The 21,315-nt window shown below is 39.8% G+C and overlaps 5 protein-coding genes across 5 annotated transcripts; 4 read left to right on the forward strand and 1 right to left on the reverse strand.

The window, feature by feature from the left end:
* Window positions 1–135: 135 nt before the first annotated feature.
* On the forward strand, window positions 136–867 carry CCOS01_12712 (uncharacterized protein; the record flags this gene model as incomplete). Its single annotated transcript, XM_060460860.1, has 1 exon — window positions 136–867. One exon carries the CDS (start codon window positions 136–138, stop codon window positions 865–867), a length of 732 nt encoding a protein of 243 aa, XP_060308908.1.
* A 1,510-nt stretch (window positions 868–2,377) lies between these two features.
* On the forward strand, window positions 2,378–4,020 carry CCOS01_12713 (vegetative cell wall protein gp1; the record flags this gene model as incomplete). The annotated part of the gene is made up of 4 exons (XM_060460861.1): window positions 2,378–2,583; window positions 2,648–3,139; window positions 3,324–3,638; window positions 3,708–4,020. The coding sequence occupies 4 exons, from the start codon at window positions 2,378–2,380 to the stop codon at window positions 4,018–4,020; spliced, it is 1,326 nt and encodes a 441-aa protein (XP_060308909.1).
* A 9,484-nt stretch (window positions 4,021–13,504) lies between these two features.
* Window positions 13,505–17,990, forward strand: CCOS01_12714 (uncharacterized protein; the record flags this gene model as incomplete). Its single annotated transcript, XM_060460862.1, has 3 exons — window positions 13,505–13,739; window positions 16,406–16,681; window positions 16,741–17,990. The coding sequence occupies 3 exons, from the start codon at window positions 13,505–13,507 to the stop codon at window positions 17,988–17,990; spliced, it is 1,761 nt and encodes a 586-aa protein (XP_060308910.1).
* Window positions 17,991–18,760: 770 nt separating this feature from the next.
* Window positions 18,761–19,726, forward strand: CCOS01_12715 (uncharacterized protein; the record flags this gene model as incomplete). Its single annotated transcript, XM_060460863.1, has 2 exons — window positions 18,761–19,232; window positions 19,287–19,726. 2 exons carry the CDS (start codon window positions 18,761–18,763, stop codon window positions 19,724–19,726), a joined length of 912 nt encoding a protein of 303 aa, XP_060308911.1.
* A 223-nt stretch (window positions 19,727–19,949) lies between these two features.
* CCOS01_12716 (uncharacterized protein) lies at window positions 19,950–20,933 on the reverse strand (the record flags this gene model as incomplete). The annotated part of the gene is made up of 1 exon (XM_060460864.1): window positions 19,950–20,933. The coding sequence occupies one exon, from the start codon at window positions 20,931–20,933 to the stop codon at window positions 19,950–19,952; it is 984 nt and encodes a 327-aa protein (XP_060308912.1).
* Between the last annotated feature and the right edge of the window lie 382 nt (window positions 20,934–21,315).

Below are 21,315 nucleotides of genomic sequence, written 5' to 3' on the forward strand. Positions count from 1 at the left end.
GATTTGAGGGGAAGGTCAGGCCCAGCTAAACAGGAACATATATGTTCATGTGTCCCACGTGGCGGGTGCACGTAGATTCTGCCCAGGGGATACAGCCTGACCGACGGCCTTCTTCTTTGGAGAAGTCAGACTGTCATGTCAGCCGCGGCACAACGGGGGACGCTGGCACCACTTCCGGACTATCACCGCCGTGGACTAATTGTACTCACTATCTTCTCGTTCCTCTCAGCCATAGCCACAACGGGACTCTGGCTCTTCATCACATACAAGTTACTGGCATATCGGAAAACTCACCCGGCCCCCAGGCAACGAAGTACACGACCACAAGATGCCGATGTTACCGATCTACCGGACCTCTCTCTAGGGCTAGATGCTCCTTGTGCGGGCACTGGCGGATTTGCCCGGATTGAGGAGCTCGATAGACTAGCAACGTCACAAGAGCAAGCGGTAGAGGCTGCTAGTGCTCCCAGGAATCGAGAAGAGCAAGAGGTTGAGGAAGCCCGTAATCCTTTCCCCATTCTCATTTATAACCTCCTGCTAGCAGACATGATGGAGGCTGTTGCCTACGCACTCAGTATATCCTGGGTCTCAGCTGACGGCATCTTTGCACCTTCATCGGTCTGCTGGGCTCAGGGCTGGCTGGGGTCGACCAGTAACTTGGCAGCAAGCCTATTCCTGGCTGTTATTTCGATTAACACGTTTTTGACAGTAGGCTTGGGTTATAAGCCACCACCGTGGACCATCTATACTTCGATAGGGTTCCTCTGGATATTTGACTTTAGCATCAACGGAGCAGGCGTAATATTTTCGGAGATCCACCCAGCAGTTCCTCAGGAGTCTTTCTTCATGAGGGCCAATGTCTGGTAAATAAGATCTAGCACTCCCTTGCTTTGATCATAGCAGCTGCGGCTCCCAAGAGTTCTCACACTAATTCAACATCGGTACAGGTGTTGGATTTCTACATCGTATGAATCGTGGCGGTTTTGGGCTCATTATTTCTGGGTCATCGTCTCCATCGCCCTCACACTGAGCCTCTATTCCTTCGTCTTCTTTACTCTATGGCGTCAAAAACGAAGTTGTCGTCACCTGCCGGAAAAGAGAGCGTCACAAAGCGAAGCTTCCGAATCAGGGTTCGAACCCGGTCATAGCCCGGAAGTTCGACGGCCCTCAGGCTACCACCCAGCCTTTCTTGCGTACCCTTTCGTATACGTCGCTTGCAGCACGCCTTTAATCATCGGCCGCATTACTTCCCTACTGGGCATTGACCTTGGAATATTATACTTTGCTTTCGCGGGGTCCATCTTGGCTGCAAACGGGCTCTTCAACTCAATACTATGGATAACAACCATTGTGTTTAGCGAGCCACAAGACGCACATAATACGGGCTTGGACCAGTTCGCCTTTGTCAGAACACCAATACGAGATTATGGACACACTGTAATCATCAGTGGTCCTGTTAGTAGAAGAGTGCCTGCGCCAAGTATTGTTCCCAGCGGCGGTCGCAAGGAATGGTGGTGGTGGAAACATGGCGGGCAGAGAGGCTGGGGAAGATCGTACGCCAACATGCACGAGACGCCTAGAGTGAGCGCGGTTGAAGTGCACGATCATACATTACCAGTCATTGTGGAAGGTCCGTATATTCAGATGGACATCGTCACAGCCGTTACCGTTGAGCACGCGGAGATCCAACCGATACCCCCGGGGAGGCCTCAAGAGACCTGCCCACCAAAATAGCTTTTGGTTTTTACATATCCTGCCTAGGTTAATGAGGAAAGTTGAGAATGTCTTGAAAGTAACGCAAACCAATGAATACGAGGTCCCGAAATTAGAGTCAAATTCTGTTAAAGGGACTGGAACTTGGTGCACAATCACAGAGACTAGAATACAGGATGTTTAGTTATTCAATCTGAATAATACTCGAGACTGATAACCCTCTCCTATGGTCTTTCTAGTTCTTAATGGCCATCTAAAGCTACACAACAAGCAACAAAAAATCAATAAAAGCAAAAATTTCACAACCTCATCTCATGAGACGCCAAGCTCCTTGGAAAGCGGAAACTGCCTTCGGTATCACCAAATGGTCTATAGACCATCCGCCACAGTGAATGAACCCCAACTCAAAGCAGCGAGAGAGCTAGCCAAAAGCAACGAAAATCCCCATTAATTTAGTCGGGTGGACCCTGGTATCGGTTTCGCTTTTCCTCACCTTCATAACTCCGCTACTCCCCGCGCTTCTCATTTGGGAATTGTCACCCATTTCCATCAAGCCAACAAACACGTCGAAAACGAATCATTGTCGAATTTGGTATCTGGGTAGATCTCTCACCCGTATCAGTATATCTACAACCCCACAGAAGGCCTTGTGGAACATCCCACAATGTCCGATGCAGGCAATGAGGCGCCTGAAACGTCCAACAAGCGGCGCCGGACCTCGGGCATGTACCAGAGACGGCGTGCTGTTGCGGCGTGTGGGCCCTGTCGGGTCCGTAAAACGAAATGTGACAATGTCCGGCCAGCATGCGGCTTTTGCCAGCGAAACGGCGGACAATGTACATACCCCGACACCTCGAATGACTTCTCAACGTGAGTGCTCTCTTCGTGCCTGGAGGAAATGCTCCAGACCGGCTCGGTCTTACTTAGAGTACAGATTCGATCCCGCGAGCTTGGCAATTTTGGACCGCCTCAATCATGTTGTTTCTCTGCTTGAGACTCGTCCGGAACTACCAGCCGCGCAAGTAGTTAGCGCTCCCCCCATTCCCTCAACACTATCGCCAACATCGATCCATGGGCCTCAAACTAGTACAAGCGTCACTATTGACGAGAATCTAAGTCATCCTTCTGATGATCTACCCGAGGACGAAGTCATGATCCGCCTCGACATCCCAGACTCTGCCGCTGCTAGGTCTAATTGCGAGGCCATTCTGCGATGGCCAATCTTTAGGGGATATGCGCCCGAGACGGAGTCTTTTATTTTGGAGTTAGAGGATGGTGATGCAGAGTCTTCACATCGATCTCAACCTGTCAGAAGTCGGAACCTAGGGCGGGGAGTTCAGGAAGACGACTTCACGGTGCTGTCCAAGAAGTTCTTGGCATACGTGCATGTGAAGAATCCAGTTCTTGACGTGACCGACTTCAAAGCGTACGTCAAGGATACAGTAGAGAACGGTCCCCGATGGGACGGACCGTCGTGTCTAGTCGTGAGTCCTCGGCCTGTTCAAAATTCTCACGACCGTTACCATGCTGATGAAGCTTCCCGTTGAGCTGATTGCATGTGCACTCGCCTGCCTTGCAAGCCCATTTCAATCTGAGATCAACTTCAATAGTACGCCCGAATCGATGCGCTCGTCAGTATCGACCACGACGGATCCAGATACAGCCCAGGCCTACTATCTCGCAGCCAAGAAGCGGCTGGGACTACTTGAGCCCTCCTTACTTCAGATTCAATGCCTGTTCTTCTGTGCAGTGTTCGAGATGTACTCACTTCGTCCACTTCAGGGCTGGTTCTACTTCAATCAAGCCAGCGTTCAATTCAAGAACCTATACTGGCGGAGGGCCCAGAGGCGGAATTGGCAAAGTATCTCTCAGAAGACACGGCGCCTTGAGCAACGCCTTTACTGGTCATGCATGAAGTCGGAATGGTAAGTCCAGCAGGAACCTTCTCCTCAAGATGGAAGGAGAACCTATGGCAGCTGACTGTCGACACTCAGCGAGCTCAGATGTGAGATACCATTGCCACCAAGTGGCATCACTGGCCTAGGATATCCAGACTTGTTCCCCTCGCCTCCGTCTGAAGTCGCATCTCCTGCAGCTCAGCCAAGCGCGTTAGATATCTTGGAAGATGATATTCAGCCAGAGGAGGAAAAGAGTTGGTTCTATTACCTGGCTGAGATATCGTCGAGAAGGATGATCAATCGTGCTATATCGATATTTGGTTACAATGGAGAGCAGGCATGGACCCGAGACATAGCCAAAGTGCTCGAGAAGAGCGAGGAATTTGACGAGCACATCAACCTCTGGTAAGAATCTCCATATCGCCCGGCGCGGATTCGTGTTTGGTCCGAAACGTTCGCTAATGCATGCTCAGGTGCTTACACATACCCTCTCAAATACATTGGCAAAATCGAGAGCCAACAAACAACGAGTTAGTACACTTTATCCAAAACCGAGCCACGAGCTACCGCAAATAGATCCATCGGCCTTTCTTATACTACCTTACCGGGGGCGTATAAGGGAATATATTAATTATAAGCATTAACACGGTCGCGCAACCCTATATTACTACTATAAAATAAAATACTATTACTTATTTTATAATAGTAATAATATATATAATAGTTACGCGCGCGGTAATAGTCGTTTAAAAGTAGCTAAGAGTTTTAAGAGTTATAAGTAGGGTATCGGGGGACTGTACCGGGGGGTAATCCCGGGGCTCGGGGTATACGGATATTAATATATTTAAATAAATATATTAATATATTACTACTTATATATATTACGATATTACTATAAATACGTAAATATCGTAGCTACTTATACTTCTAAGTAAAATCCCTAAAGTTAAACCTCTAAGTCCCGAGTCTATTAAACGCTACTACTACTACTACTATTATAAAGTTAGACCCCTAACTCTAATACTACATCCCTATTGAATTTAAAAAAATAGTTTAGCGAGTAAGATAATATAAATATATAGTCTATATACAGACCTATTAATACGAAAAAATAAAGCCGCTCGTAATAGTTAACTTACTTTATTACTTAGATATCGTGGTATTAAGGCGCTACTACTATTATTACTACTTATAAAGTTCTTTAGTATTAGGTGGGTAAGCTATTTAGCCTCTCGTAGTTATAAGTATTAGAAATAAATAATCTTACCTACTTAATATTCTCGGACGTATAAAGTAAGCGAGGGTATAATACCGATACTAATACTTACGATATAAATATATTAGTATATAGTCGGACTTATAGTAGTAGGGATATACTTATATAGTATTAAGTATATTATAACTACTTAACCTACTACTTAACCTAGATACTATAATTACGGATCTTAATAAAGTATAACTTCTTAAGCTAGATAATATTAATACTAATAATAATAGGTTAATCCTTAAGGTAGCGCACTTTATATAAGTCGAGTATATAGTCCTTCTTATCTAAGATCTCTATTAGTATAATAATAATAAAAATACGGCGCAAATTATATATTTTATAAACGAAAATATAATCGATACGGCCTATTATAAACTAGTCGCTATCTATATACTTAACGTAATCGCTACGAGTAAAGATATACTAATAAAAATTACTAAAATAAAAGAATATTAATAATTCCTTTTATTATAAATAATATAAAGCTATTGTAAATACTACCCATATAGTTAACGAGGGATAGGGCGGTAATACTATAATAATAGTAAATATCCCGCGAATTTGTAAAAAACCTAGAGGTATATCGAGAGTATTTCAAAATCCTTAATACTATAATAAAAATAACCTAAAATTATAGCCTATATTATAATAGTAATTTTCCTAGATTTTATACCTTATATATCTTAATAGTACGTAAATACGTAGTATTTAAAGCTTTTTCCTTTAGTTAAGAGTAATACTATAAAATAATATCTAATATCTAATTAATAAATTTACTTAAATCTATTGATTAAAAGATAAAAAGGTTATTTCGGGCCCCTTAGTAGATATTAATAACCCCTCTCTAAGCCCTAAATATTAATAACCTTATCTCGTGGGCCTCGCCGGGGCCCTTAAAATACTTCGAATCGCTAGGTATAAGACTTAACTAAATAAACATAATAAATATAGTAAATAAATAAATATAGTAAATAAGTAAATATAGTAAATACTAGCTAGTACTTACCTATTTATAAAGCTAAAACGGTTCGATTACTAAATAGCCTTATATTTAAAATTTTAAATCTTATTATAAGCGTAGTATTGTACGTATACTAAGTATAAGGCTTATTTAAAAATTTATAATATATTTATATCCTTAGTAAGTAAAAGCTCGCCTTTGTTAATTAAGTACTATGCTTTATCAACTTAACTAATAATAATAAGATTACGGTACTCTCCGTCTCTTTTAATAATACCTACTAGTTTATCCTTATTAATAAGATCCTTTTATAGTTATATATCCTTTTTATTAATACGAAGTAGTACCCTATTGAATAATATTAAAGCCTTATTATAAAGCTAGTATATTTAATGAGTAAGCTTACTATTATCATAATAAAAGGTATTATAAAGAAAGAAGCGCTACGTTATCTATATATTAACTTTTAATAATAAGATCTTCTTAATATTAGTATAGTTCGTTTAGGTTATTATTATTTTAAACTATTTATACGACTATTAATAATAAACATATTATAAGGTAATAGACGTTAAAGGATATTACTATACCCCTTACTTACTTATACTTATTCTTACTTAATAATATATTTATATTTATAAGTATTTTAAACTCCTTAGTAATAGCCTCGTAATAAATACCTATATAAATATTTAGCCGTATTATATTTAATATATACCCTTTAGCTCTCTTATTAAGTACTATAGGTCCTCGCTTAGGCTTAAGCTCATTTTTTATTATAAGGATAGGTAGTAGCTAGGTCGACTATTATTTTATATACTAAGAGATATTATATAAAACGGGCTCGGTAAATAGCTATATATATTCTAATCCTAACCTAACTTATAGTTAATAAAAGGGCTATTATAGCGGTATTATCGAGCCTTAGTAACTACTACTAGTAATACTCTACGCTTAGGGGTTATTAATAATAGCCTAGCTAGTAATTTAGTAGAGTTATTAATATATCTTACGAGCCTTAATAACGATACTTATTATATTCTCGCGATCGGCTTTATTAATATTAGTACCGACTAGGATACTATTCGACTTAGCTAACCTCATATAGGCCTTTATTATAAAGTCGACGATATTATTATTAGTAATATTACTAAGCTAGCTTTATATAATATCTATAAATTTAAAGTAAATATAATAAGGGATTAAAAAGCTTTAAAACAAACCTAGGGTAATAACTAACTAACGAGTATCTATTATTAAAAAGTAATTACGAAAATAATAAAGCGGTAATTATAGGCGCTCCTAACTTAATAAAAAGGGCTAGATACGTAGTATATAAGTATACTCCTTATACCCCTACGCAGTAAGAATACTATCGAGTAGTATACTATATATTAGCTTAATAAAGCCCTAATATTCGAAATAAGTAGGATCTGGAAGGCGTAAAAAGATTAAATTTAATATAAAAGTAATAAATACTAACGTAAGTATTTTTTTTATAATACCCTATACTTTACTATACTACTTATAAAAAGCCGCCGTTATAAGATTATTTATATCCTCGCGCATAATTGTATATTAATAATAATAGTACTCGTAAGTAATTATATTAAAATTTAGTACCGACTCTAGGTTATCGCTATTCCTTTATAAATCGCTAATAAAATAGAAGTAGTAAAACTTATTTACTCGAGTACCTTAGAATTTACTATTCTTATCTTATTATAATATATCCTTAATATAATAAAGAATTAATACGATTATAATATAGTACTCGTTATTAATATACAACTTAATACTATAATCGAGCTTAGCTAGGGACTAAAATATCTTAATAATATTGTTAAAGTTCGAACCGTATAGACTAAGTATAAAAAAGAAAATATTAGCCTAACGGAATCGATCTTTTACCTAAAGCCTAGTAATTATTATATATATACTTATAAATATATAATAAGAATTATAATATATACTAAAGCTATTGATAAAGTATATAATTAGATAGCTATAAATCTTTATATCGAACTTATTCTAATCCTTAAATATTTCTTAACTATACGTCTTAAGCTCTAACTTTATACGGATAGGGTAAGTATATACTAAGGAGATTAAATCCTTAAATATATAGCGCTATATTTATTAAATAACGAGTTTATAATTATTTAGTACCGGGCGCTTAATAAACTTTTTAAACTTCTACTTCTATTTAATATCGGTATTAAAGCTTAAATCGGTTATAGTCTTGTTAGAAAAGTAGTCGTATACTATATTATTATTAATTACGTTAGCTATACTCTCCTTAGAAATAAAAATAACCTCGTTTATAATAATTATCTTATTATTATCTTAAGTATAACCTTTATTATTATAAAAGGGATACTTCGGGATTATCTTTAGGTATTAATTATTAATATAAGAAAAGATCTCTTAGATCTAAATTATAATATTACCCTTTTTAATAATATAAAAGTCCTCTTAATAATTATAGCCGATAGTATAAACGCGGCTATAGTATAGCTTCTCTCTATTTAGTTAGTTAGCTTTTTAATAAATATAAAAAAAGTTAAAGTATTAGTATATAATAAAGTTTAATAGTAAAACTATATTAGTCTCTTTATTTTTATTATTAATAATATACGTAAACTCGCTAAATATAGTACGCGTTAATAATACCTAGCTATATAACTTAAAAAGCTTAATAAATATATTAATAAAATATACTAATCCTTAATATATACTATTAGCTACGTTAAATAATAAGAAGTTAGTAAATATTACTTAAAAATTAATAATAAATAAGTCCGATATAATACCCCTTTTTATAATCTCCTATTTATTTAATTTATAAAATACTCGCGCTATAAAGAGCTTTTTAAGTATTAATAATACCTCTATTTTTTATATAAGTATTAAAGGGAACTTTTAAAAAATACGGTTTTTTAAGGATACTAGCTATATAGGGAGCTTTTTAATAGCCTATTTAGTAGCTCCCTCGATACTAAGAAAAATAAAAAAAAGTTAGTAAAGGGCGGTATACTCTATATAATTATTATTAAAAGTATAAAAAAAAAAGCTAAGCCTAAGCTCGAAGTCTAATAGCTAGATAAACTTATTTTAGTAATAAGGGATTAATTTTAAAATATCGTCGTTAGGCTTTTAAAACCCTTATATTATACGCTCTTTTAGAAGCGGATTAATATAGATAGTAATATAGTCCTCTATAAAAAAAAAAGTATCGTCCTTATTATTAGTCTTATTAAAAGGCCGGGTATTTAGGCTATTAATATTATTTTCTTTAAAGATACGATTATTATATACCCTAATAATATTAGCTTCTTCTTTATTAAATCTAGCTAATAAATCGCTATTAGCCCTAGCTTTATTAACTTTATTAGGGTTAATATTATTAAGATTAATCGCGCTACTTAAGTATAGTATAGTTAGTTATATCCTAATTATCTTTATTAAAGCTCGTAGCTTATTTATAATATATATAGAATTTATATTAGATATATTACCCTTATCCTCTATATTATCCTCTATATTATTATTTATCTTAGTATTTACTTAATAACTAATATCGGCTTTTATTCCTATATTAATATTACTATCGTCGTTTTATAATTAAAAAACCGATTAGTTAATACCTAATTAAGATACCTAGTTAGCGCTAAGCTAAGGCGCCCTTTAGTAATAACCTAGGGTAATATCGTCCGTAAGTATATTAATAAAAAGCTTTTTACGTCTACTTATTATTATAATAAGTAGAGGCGTCGTAATAAATAGAGGTATTGCGTATATTTATATTATTTTTTTAATAATAATTTAACGTAGTTAGATTACGAGATACTTATTATAAATACTAAAAGGGTAGGTTAAAAAATTAGGTAGTAATAAGTAGTTAACTAATAGAGGAAGGAGGCCGTAAAAGTAGGGTTACGTAATTCCTACCGAGCTAACTGGGCCCTTACCGAGCCGGCATACCTCTATTACTACTACTTATAAGTACATATTCATATCTCTATTATTAATTTACCTATCTATTACTACCTAGGCCCTTTATTAATTTTTTTTAATTACTTATCTCGCGTATATACGTACTCGCTAAATAAAAATAAAAAATTAACTTATCTAGCCTTTTACCTGCACTTCTAAACCTTCCCTTTTTTCTTTTTTCTATACCTATTACTATAAGTTAGTTTATTAAATTAATATAAATAACTTACTTTTTACTACCTAACTCGCTTATTATGCTTTATATATCCTTACTTATTTATAATATATTACTTACTATATTATTATAATCGACTACTATACCTCCCTATAGTTAAACTAAAAGAGGTAATAGAAATAATAAGTATAAAAAGAATACGCATCGCTCTACTAGAGCTCAGTTTTAAACTAAGTATAACGAGTCCCTCTTTATTAAATAATAATAGTAGTAGTAGCTATATAATAAGGAGCCTAAGTATAAGGAGCCTAAGTATAAAGAGCTAGAGCTTAAACCTAAGCCCGAGGCTATATAAATTAACCCTACTCTACTACCTCCCCTAGAGACCCCTTTTATTTGTTAAGTAAATAGTTACTCTTCCTATTTATTTTAATATTATCTAACTAACTTATTATATTAGAATACTCTAATTACTAAAGTTATTAACTATAATTAGTATATTATTGCCTTAGCTATTAGTAACCCTAGCTTCTTTCTTAAGGCTTATTACGTTAATAACATCGCTTTTAAAAATACTCCGGATTAGCGCCTTACTATTAATAATAATAGTACCCTTACCCTTTTTAATAGTAATACTCCCCCTAAGAAGACTAAGAAGGGTAGTAAAAAGGCTACTATTAAGAAAGTTAATAACCTTATAGTTATTATCAGTATAGTACACGCTCTTATTAATATTCCTAAAGAGACTCGTACTATATTACGTAATAAGTTAGATTTAAAATACTATTAGAACTAGCTCTTTTTTTATAATAATAAGTTTATTATAAACGCTATTTATAAAGTATTTAAAGATTATACTTTATTATTTAAAGAGGTTATTAAACTCCGTAAGCTATATACCGCCTAGTACTACGATTTTTAGTATAAGTTCCTTTTTACTTACCTTCTTAATTAGTATAATCGCTTTTTTAATAATTATATTAAGGTCTTCGAACTATACCCTAAGCTTAATAATCCGGATAATAATACTAGCACTCGTTAAACTATACGTAACTTATTACTTAGCTAGTTAAATAAAACTATTTTTATTATTATTTAGCGTTTTATTAAGTCTTTTGTTAATTACGAGGTTACTTTTTTTAACTAATAGTCCTTATTTTATTACTTTATCCGCATCGTTTTTATTACCTTAGCTCCTATAATATTTAAGTATATTAACTATAAAAAAGAGCTTAATAAGGATCTCCCTAAAGGTAAGAAGCGTATTATAAATAAGAACTTCTATATTAAGATCCGTAATACTTATAAAAGCCTCGCTATTATAAAATACTTTGCGAATATTAATAAAGAGCTTTTTATTTAAAAAAAAAGAAACCTTATTATTAGTAGTCGTACTTTAGGTATTAAGCGTTATACTTACCGCTATATATAAAACGATAAAGCTCTCTTACTGCTCCTTATTAATTATATTACTCGGGCTCCTATTCTTAGTTTCTATTTACTTAAGCCTACCTCTAGTTCTTTTACTTTAAATATTAATAATCGTCTCTCTATGTCTAACTCTATTAGTAATATTATGTAAACCGAGCTATATAATCCTTTTATTAATACTACTAGTACTAGTAGTTCCTATTATAATTTTAAAATAAATAGCGCTTATAATACTTATAATTCTTAAACCCCCTACGAATTAGCTAATAAGTTTAATATTATTATTATAACTAGTACCTTATTTAACTCCCTTTTTGCGTAGCATAGCGCTTGCTATAATTAATTCGCTTATATATACCTATTTAAGTACTTAACTATCTATATCTTTTTTAATATCGATATAGTACTAATAATATTATTTAAATTCGACCCTCTCGCTTCGGTATAAAAAGATTAGTACGGCTTATTACTAGTATAATAGATATATAAAAAGATATAGAGGCTATAAAAAGAAAAGGAGGGATAATATATTAATATATAAACTTAGGCTTAAGAGTTACGAAGTAAACTACTATAAAAAAGGATAAGTAGTATACTATTTAAATAGTATATAGTCCTTTATTTAAAAGCGGGTCGGCGTTATTTATAGCCCGTTTCTTAGAAACGTATTAAGTATAAGTAACTAATTTAACTTTAATTATATATATATTAATTATAAAATACTAACTATACGATACCTACCTTAATAATAAGTAAATCGATTAATATACTAACTAAGTACCTATTTAATAGCTCCTTCTATCTAGCTACTACTTAATAATCCTCGCTATCTATTTTCTTTTTATAACTCACGTAGCCGTAAATAAGCTTTTTATAATACTTATAATACTTAAATCCGCTAGACTTTTTACTTAGAATAGCTTTCTAACTTTAATACTTTAAATAGGTAGCCGGGTAGGTATTAAGTACTATAATAGGTCTCTACGTATCTACTAATCTCGTAATATTTATAAGTATATATATATTATATATTATATATTATACATTACATATTATATATTATATATTATATTAAAAATATATATTATATCGAATATTATATTATTTTTTTTCCTTGCTAAGTATAATACCCTTTATTAAGCTAAATTATAATATATTAGTTATACTAATTTATTTTACTTAGACTATCTACCTACTTATTATAACCTCTAATAATAGCTATAGCCCGAGCCCCCTATCCGTTACTACTATTAATATAATAATTAAGCGCTATGCCCTTTAGGGTATTAAAATTAGAGGATCTAGCTTGCGAGCTAACAGGGCTCGAATAATTATTATATAATAGTTAGAGGCTAAGGAAGCTAGCTAAGGCCCTACGTTAGAGTCTAATCTAAGCTTAGAAACATAGCCCGCTAATTAAATAAAGTCTAAAAAAAATAATATTATTACCGTAGTAATAGTAAATATATATCTTCCTCTAGTTCTTTCTCTCTAATAGTAAATAACTAACTAATAATCTCTCTTTTTTTTTTTTTAACCCGAGCCCGGTAACGAGGAGTATATCGACTTAGTAAGTGCATAACTAAAGTAGTAGTAGTAGTACTAATAATAGTACTAATAATATAAAGGGTCCCCTAAGTAGTAGTAATAGCACTACTAATAATAAAAAGAGACTACTAAAGGCCCTAAAGGGTAATAGTAATATTATAATATCTATATACCGATAGTACTAATATTATAATAATTCTAAGGAAAATAATATAAGTTATAATAACATAAAGAAAGCATTTATAGTATTTAAATTAATATAATACCTATTATTAATTATATATTTTCGCTTAATATTACCGTTACTTAGATTTATATAGGAGGAATATAACTTACTTATAACTCCTAAAACTCCCGATAACTCTATAGCGACGATAATTCGGGTAGTAATTATCGTATATATAATTACTACCGTCGATAGTAGCTCGAGCATTATAGGGGAAGCAACCTGCCCCCTCCTCCCGGTAAGGTATATAGTCCACTAACCAGCGGACGACCCTTGGATACCCCGCGTCATGCCATTAGCAGAGAAGTGCCTCGAGCTCTCACTTGAGCTGCTGCTTGACGCTAACCCTCACCATCGCCATCACGGAACATGGTTCATGGCCAGAGCGGCAATGACCCGTGCTCTCTTACTTCTGGCCGCAGTCAGAAGCAACAGGTTCTCTCGGCTGCCCGAGCGATGGAAACAGGGAGTCGACGCGGCCACATGGGCTCTGCAGCGGTGGTATGGCGAAGCTCCGGATTTGCGTAAGGCTGCGTCTGTGCTTGAGGACCTCGTCGGTCAAGTTGTCGGGCCCGGAGTCTGAAAGGGTCTGTGGGGAGCTGCGAATGGAGCGGTCCGACGCCAGTACATGTCAAGTGTCGCAATGGGTTGTCAGTCAATTAAGCGTTCTTTGGGCTCTTCTCAACCCCAACTCGACCTAGTTCTCGGACATGTGAAGGAAGGGTCTGCAGGCCCTTGGCGTTCTCGCCCTTGGTAGGCGGAGAAGTAAAGGCGAATAGGCGAGCAAAGAGCAGAATAGGCCCTGAGCCCTTTTGCTTACTTTTGTTACTTCCGAGAAACACTCGAGCGCTTTGACATTCGCACCGGTCCGGAGGACTGTCTGTTTTACGAGCAATGCGCCTTGAATCACTTTGCTGGGCAGTCGTCCGTAGAGCTGTACCCGTAACCTTACTTCTCCTCTTTTTCAATCTGAATCGTAATTCTTAGTGAAAGGCGGGGCAACTGAAATGATCTTTGAAGTTGTATTGATAGGTTGGCTCTTAGTGATCGCGGCTTTTGTCGGCTGATTGTTAGTGGCGTTGGAGGTCAAGGCGTCCTTCTTTGGACCAGAATCTCTCTGCAAAGACGACTCAAAGCCGAAAAATTAACGACCTGAACTTTCACCAAGCTGCAGCTAATGCTCAGCTGTCTTTGGAGAAACATACATCAAGTACTCCGTACATGTATTGTCAAAGAGCTCGGCGTGGGGGCTTCCTGTGGCTGATGAACACTCCAAAAGTAGTTTTCTCTTCCATTGTTCTCTTCAGGACACTTCCCGGAACAAAAATGGCAGAATGCAGCGTTAGCTTGAGGCCCCTTGACGCCATCATCCAGTCAGGTCCTGCATTTGCGCTTCCTCCTGTGTTCTCCTAGTGTCTTAGTCTGCAGGGCGCATGCCACTTCCTCCCCCCTCCACCATGTGATTATCTGAGACCCTTGAGCGAGCCCTCGCCCTCCATCAGTTAGCCCCAAGGGGCCACGTGTGGCTGGTGCTTACCAGCGTCATCCATGCAAGCCTTTTTCGATTTGGATCTCGTTCCCCGGGGCCTCCCTCGCACTGCTCCGGTTACATCCCGCTATCGCGCATCGTTTAAACTTCTTCGCTTGGCACAGGCCGACCAGCTGTCAGCCTAGCTTCGTTTCGTCTACGTCTTGTCCGGCGTCTGTCCCCTTGGCCAGCTCACTTTCGTCTCTAGACTCTACCGAAGATGTGGATCTTACCATTTCACCGTCGGCCGTTGCATCTGGTGTCGCATCCGCTGATCTCCACAACTCTCAACTTCACTCCGGGTATCGAGAAGAGCAAGGCGACACCTGGCTTGTCAATGTTGCGACAGTATCAAGAGGCATAATGAAGTTCTCGCAACCGTCGGCTGAATCCGGGCTGCCTCGTCCAAAGTAGTGAATGTCGGAAGCTGCCTTACGATGAGTCAACTTCACCTTTGCGCGGGTTTTTCCATTTACAAATTCGGAATTTGGGAGCGTGCCAAAAACGCTATAGACGCAACCAATAGGAATTCCATTCCCATCTTCAGATGACGCTTCCGCTGACGAGAATAACAATTTCCTATTGGCTTGTTGGTTTGCTTGACTCTCACCTTCACCGAAAAGTTACAATTACGATGAAGAGCCTGGAATTGGCAAAAAGCCAAAAGAGGTGAGAGGGCATGGAGGGGTAGGACAACGATAAATGCAGGTCGCGTGGCCGAGCGTTTCTCTTTACCTGGGAGTATCTGGATAAAGCTGAGCCACACCACCTCACAGAAAGTTGGGATGAAGCTATTGTCACGCCTCACGGGGCCCTTGTTCCACTCGGCCTCCTTCACCCGGGCATATTCTCTCACATTCACTCTGACCTCCTTTCAAAGTGCCCTTTCTCTCAAAAGACCTCGCGCAGCCTTTCCCCTGCAGCTCTTCCTTTTCCTCTTTCCTCTTCCACACATTCGCTCGGTACCTGCAGCTAGTGTACCTACTTGCAACTTACAACCTGCATCACCACCAAAACCAATACTGACACCAACAAAACCCGGAGGTTCGGCATTTTGCTTCAGGCACCCGCCTCAGCGACTGATCGATCCAAAGTCGCATTAGCAGGGCATAAAGTGTCTTTTGCCTCCCTAGAGTATGGTCACGATGTCGTTCTCGTCCTCATCTTCATCTTCGAGGCACTCGTCAAGATCCTCGAGGTGCAGCTGCGACAGTTGCGCAGAGTACAGATACGAAAGAACGTGCCATGTCGACGGCTGCTCCAGAAAACATGCTTTCATTCGCAACGATCCCCTGAGACCGGATATCAGAATTTACTCTGATTTCTGCGTTGATCGTAAGTATAGATGCCACTCTAGGCCCAGATCGCACAAGCTAATACTCCCTCCCCAGATACATGCAAATTCTGCGTACTCGGCTTAGAAATGTGCAACCGTCCAAAGGACCCTCAGCATCGTTTCTGCAGTGAACGTGAGATTACTTCTCGCTCTCGTTTTGCGATAATTCCTAACATTCAGAGCAGACCGGAGATGCGGAGTGGTGGGCTGTGTTCGGACCGGAGATTGCCCCTCGAATGTGCCACTCCCGTGGATGTGTCCGGACCGTGAGTTCTACCCACTTACACCACATCCAAAACTATGACGTTGACATGCATCTTGAATAGACAAATGCTTCGTCGAGGACTGTTACAAGACTAGAGACAAGCTGTATGGCTACTGCGCCGACCATCGATGCCGAGTCGGAAGCTGCTTCGAGAGGAGGATATCCAACTCCGAGTTCTGCGCCGACCACCACTCGCGAATTTGCCGCGAGCTGAATTGTCGAGAGGTGATATACGCAGACCATCGTTGCTTCAATCATCAACGGTGCATCGTCAAGAACTGCAAATTCCACCGCTTCAGACGTCCAGATGGCGGTCTCTGGGACTTTTGCGAACACCGTGAGTCAACTACCTACTACTCACATCCCCAGTAGTTCGAGGAATTGACAAGAAGGCAGACTATGGTGAATTCCGCTGCACGTACAAAGACTGCGACAAACTGACGATACCTGGCACTCGCTGCTGCGCCATCCATAAGTGCACATTCGAGGGGTGTGTCAATTTCCGAGACAACGAGCTTGACAAGGAGAGAGTGTTCTGTCGAGACCACGGATGCGGCGCATCGAGATGTTACGCTGTCGCTGTTGCTATCGATGGGGGTGGCTTTCGTCCCTTTTGCCGGAGACACACTTGCACGATAGCTGGCTGCAACGAGGTATCCGAGTTCGGTGTCCACTGTCACAAACATCGATGCCACTGGAAGAGCTGCGAAAAGCCGTGCCTGAAGGGAGGAGAGTACTGTGGTGATCACGAGTGCAAGAGACCTGGCTGTCGCAAGATTGCCAGACTGCAGTTCGGCTACTGTGCAGATCATTGCTGCAAGATCGATGGCTGTATCAACTACTGCGACGTTACTGCCGATAGGATATGCTACGAGCACTCAAGAGGCGATCTCTTCGACCGCATCAAACACCTCGAAAAGAGGTTGAGAGAACGGCAACACGAGCATATTCACGAGCATCACGATCACCATCATCCACATTTCGATGATATGCAACTTCGTTACGACAAGCTGATCAGAGATTACGATGAATGCCTCATTAGGCTGAACGAAAGCAGAGAAGAGATTCGCATTCTGCGGACCACTTTCATTTCACCAGACGACAACCGCATCTGGCGAAAGGAACTCGAAGATCGCAACGCTCGCCTATTGCTAGATCTGGACAGAGAAGTCAAGAGAAGCGAGCATTGGGAGCGCAAAGCGATCGAGTTCGGCCGTAGAATCGATGATCTCGAGGTTTTGTTGGCAGAGGAGCGACTCCGACATCCAAAGTCGGATGAATACGTTAGACAAATCGCAGATCTCGTACGCAAAGTCGAGATTCTCGAGGATGAGTTGCGCATCGAGCGCAACAATCATCACATTCACGAAGGACGACAACGCGAGATCGAGAAGCTCGTCCGTACCATCGAGGAGCTCGAACGAAAGCTCAAGGGCGATCACATCAAGGTGGATGAGCTTATCAAGAAGGTTGATCTCCTGCAATCGATACTCGCCGGCGAGAGAGAGCAAAAGGATATTCTTCTTGCTGAGCTCGCCAAGCGGGACGAGTATGAGAGATTGAGACGAGAGGAGCGCCGTCGACCTAGAAGAGGAAGCTGGGAGAGAAGATCTCGCGACTCACGGCCTTGGGGAAGTGTCTTCTGAGAACGGAGACTAAACAGTGTGTACACGGCTTCGAGAAAAGAAGGTCATTGGTGGCTTTTTCATAGGATTCTGAGGTATTGGCTTACTTGCATTTGGCGTTGGTACCATGGAGTAGTCGGGAAAAGGACATGCGATACCCAAAATTGCCGCCTCAAAGGACCAGGCAATAAGTAGTCTTAGGTAAAAAGATTAATAGAGACAACATTGAGTGACTCATCGAAGAAGCATCGATTAGATGGATTAGTAAACTCCGCAACGCTTGATTGTGACGTGATTTACCTTATGATCTGTCACCTTCGTTGGCTCCTATGATTGCTTGCCAGCAACATGGGTATTGTAAGTAGGTAGCTTGTAAGGTATGAACATCCAGTCTGAAAGATGTATTCGTGTATATCTTTATCTCGGCAGAACAATCCCTTCTTATTCCTCCTTGTTCAAAGGTCCCCGGTCAAGACTCGACGGCCGGCAACGACAACTCTCTCAAGGCTCTGGAAAGAAAGAGTGCGTGCTGACAAAGGAGGACTCGATGTTGTCTTTGTCGGTATCGAGATCACTTGGAGAACAATTATCTTCAGGACTTTACAGCGGGAGAGAGTATTCAGAAGTCACATCTATCAGAGTATGATGGCAGCTCGATATTTCCCGTTTTTGTTGGTCCAGAACATCCTCAAACAATTTGCAAACGTCACCCTTCAGTTCACAACATTGTCCAACTTTTCCAAGTCTGCGCACCGTATCTCGCAATTCACAGGCCAACGACCACCATCAGTATGTGTCAACGTCTCAAAATCATATACTATAATCCTTGCGGCAACATCGCCTGCCTGCGTACCAATAAGCATTCTGTGACGAAAGAGGTCTTCGTCCCAGGGCAAGGACATGTACTAAGCGTCGATGTCAGGGGCAATTGGTCCCGTTGTCCTGCATGGGTTCGACACGAACCGCGCGAAACCGTCTTCAACCCTGCAGTTAGCTCAGAAGCCCGCTGTCCGCATGCCCACTGGTTTCACCACTTTCATTGCGAGAAGGTTTGCGACGCGTGTATTCAAGAGCCGAACAATGCTGAAGCCGCGAACATCGGCTTTCCTTGTCAACAATGGGGTAATCATCGAGTTACTGTGCCTCTAGAATACATGCCAGCTCATCTGAGAAGCGCACTGTCGCGTAAGACTAGAGTTGATTCTAACGGGTATCTAGTAGGCGATACCTTTAGCACCAATGCTCAGGCGAGCAGCAGCAGCAGTGAGTCCCATCTGTCGAGTTAAGAAACTTCAAGCAACGGACCAAATATGATATTGCGACTGCGTGAAAAGACTGAAGAAGTCAACAGAATGTATGGAAGCCTGATGTTGCTTCCCCCAAACGCACCATACCCTCAAATCATCGGTCTCGAACGCAAAGACCACTATTTCACTCACCCTTTCGATGCCGTAGGACTCGGGGGTAGGATCCGGGATTCAAATGACCTTTGGAGCCGAGTCAGTCCGTACGGTTCTATTGGGGCTGAAATGGATGTCTACCGTCAAGCCCAATTTACACTGCCGCCAACTCCAGAGATTCTTGGACAAATTTCGGGAAGTGTTCAAGCCGCCATACGGGCATCTGAAGCTCGCGGAGGAAGAGGAGAAATGAGGGCCCCCAACTCCGTACCTCGACCTTCCATGAGCCAGGAGGAAATCTATGCAAGAGGGTTGGCAGACAGCTGGGTGCAGAAGCGAAATGAGGGCAACCAGTAGCGGGTGTTACTTGGGCCATATCTTCTAAGAATTTATCTATTTCCAAAAATACCCGATCTGAGCAGCAATGTTCTGAGTTCTGTCTTTATTATCGTACAAGCGTGGTATCAATCTGAAATCAACCTAAACGAATTGAGAGTGCGGTATTTTTTGGCTCGATCAAAACGCGCTGCGCCATACGTGATTGCTTGAGTTGTGTGCATAGGGAGCAACGCACGAATGCTCAGAACTCGCCGTCTTGGAAGGCATCGTCCGAGGATTCGTCGGAGGTCCTAGGCAGACGGCTTGAGTCATCTTTCGAGTCCAAGTTGAATGGGCTCTTTCCAAGCACCATCTCTAGAATGATAGCAAATGTTACGAAACCCAGGGCCATTGTCAAAAGCCCAAGCAGTTGAGTCACGAGCCAGCCGTAGTCCCCGTTAACGGCAACCCAGGCCGGGAAGCAGATGAAGCCGTAGATACCACCAACCGACATCGGGGTCAGAAACAGAACAGCGAGAACCTTCCAGCCCACGAGGTAAGATCGGTACCGGTAGGCGAGTGCCGTGGCAAGAAAAACGCCAATGGAGTTGGGAACCATCCACCACCAAGGGAATCTGTTGATAACAACCAGTGGCTGGTTTCCGTAGTAGTGATAAACTCCCATTGGCAGGAGAATCTCCTCCACAATGAGGTCTGAGACCATCATCAGGCCTAAGAAATACCACAGAGTCCTCGTCGACGTCTTGTTGGTCAAAAGCTGGAGGTTCATCTGCATCAACGAGGCGTATCCGAACCAGATTGGTATCCACGGCGGCATCTCACGACCAAGAATGTGCAAGGAAGCATTCTGGTCGGTCCATGGGTAGTAAATGCATCCCAGGACGTCGATGAAAGTCTCGGGGAACGCAATCATTGCGCCACTAAGTGGAAGAACTAAAGGCAAAAGAGTGCGGGAGCGTAGAGCATCTCTTGCACCGAGAAGAACTGCTGAAAGCCCGATTGCCGTCATTGATACCATGCAAATGATATTGCTGGTCTTCTTGTATGGAAGATCTGTTGGTGGTCGAGGAAGATCGAAGGTCGGGTCGACGGTAAAATCCATGCTTTCACGCTTTGGGAGTTCATGAAAGTATGAACCGATGAGAGCTACGGTCATGAGGCCAGCAATGCCTGGTATAATAAAGCTGCGCGACGGTGACATCTTGGATAGATGAGGGGATGTCATGTTCGAAGCGATTGGAAGAATGGTGATGCGATCTAGAGTCAAGGTGATGTGTTGTGAGAAGTGTCAATTAGTCTTGAACGCAACCCGAGAATCGGGTCCCTTAAATAGGCCACTTCGTAATCACTTGATCGGTCAGTATTCGTAACTTGATACCGAGGTTTCTTCTGGAGTGAAGTGTGTTGCGGTGGAAGTTTTCGGCGAAATAATCTTGGGGCATATGCTGTTGACAGTTATTCTTCAACATCGAAACTCGTCCCCGAGCTTCCCCTTTCGGGAGTGTTCACTAACTAATCCGACCCATGTTAACTCATAATAGTGGATGGCCGAGGCGTCAATAGAAACAAACTGCACTGCCTTTGTAGATTCGAGGAAACAAGACTTC

This window comes from Colletotrichum costaricense (assembly GCF_030867565.1).
Source record: "Colletotrichum costaricense strain IMI 309622 chromosome Unknown Scaffold_15.1, whole genome shotgun sequence".
Lineage (NCBI taxonomy): Eukaryota > Fungi > Ascomycota > Sordariomycetes > Glomerellales > Glomerellaceae > Colletotrichum > Colletotrichum costaricense.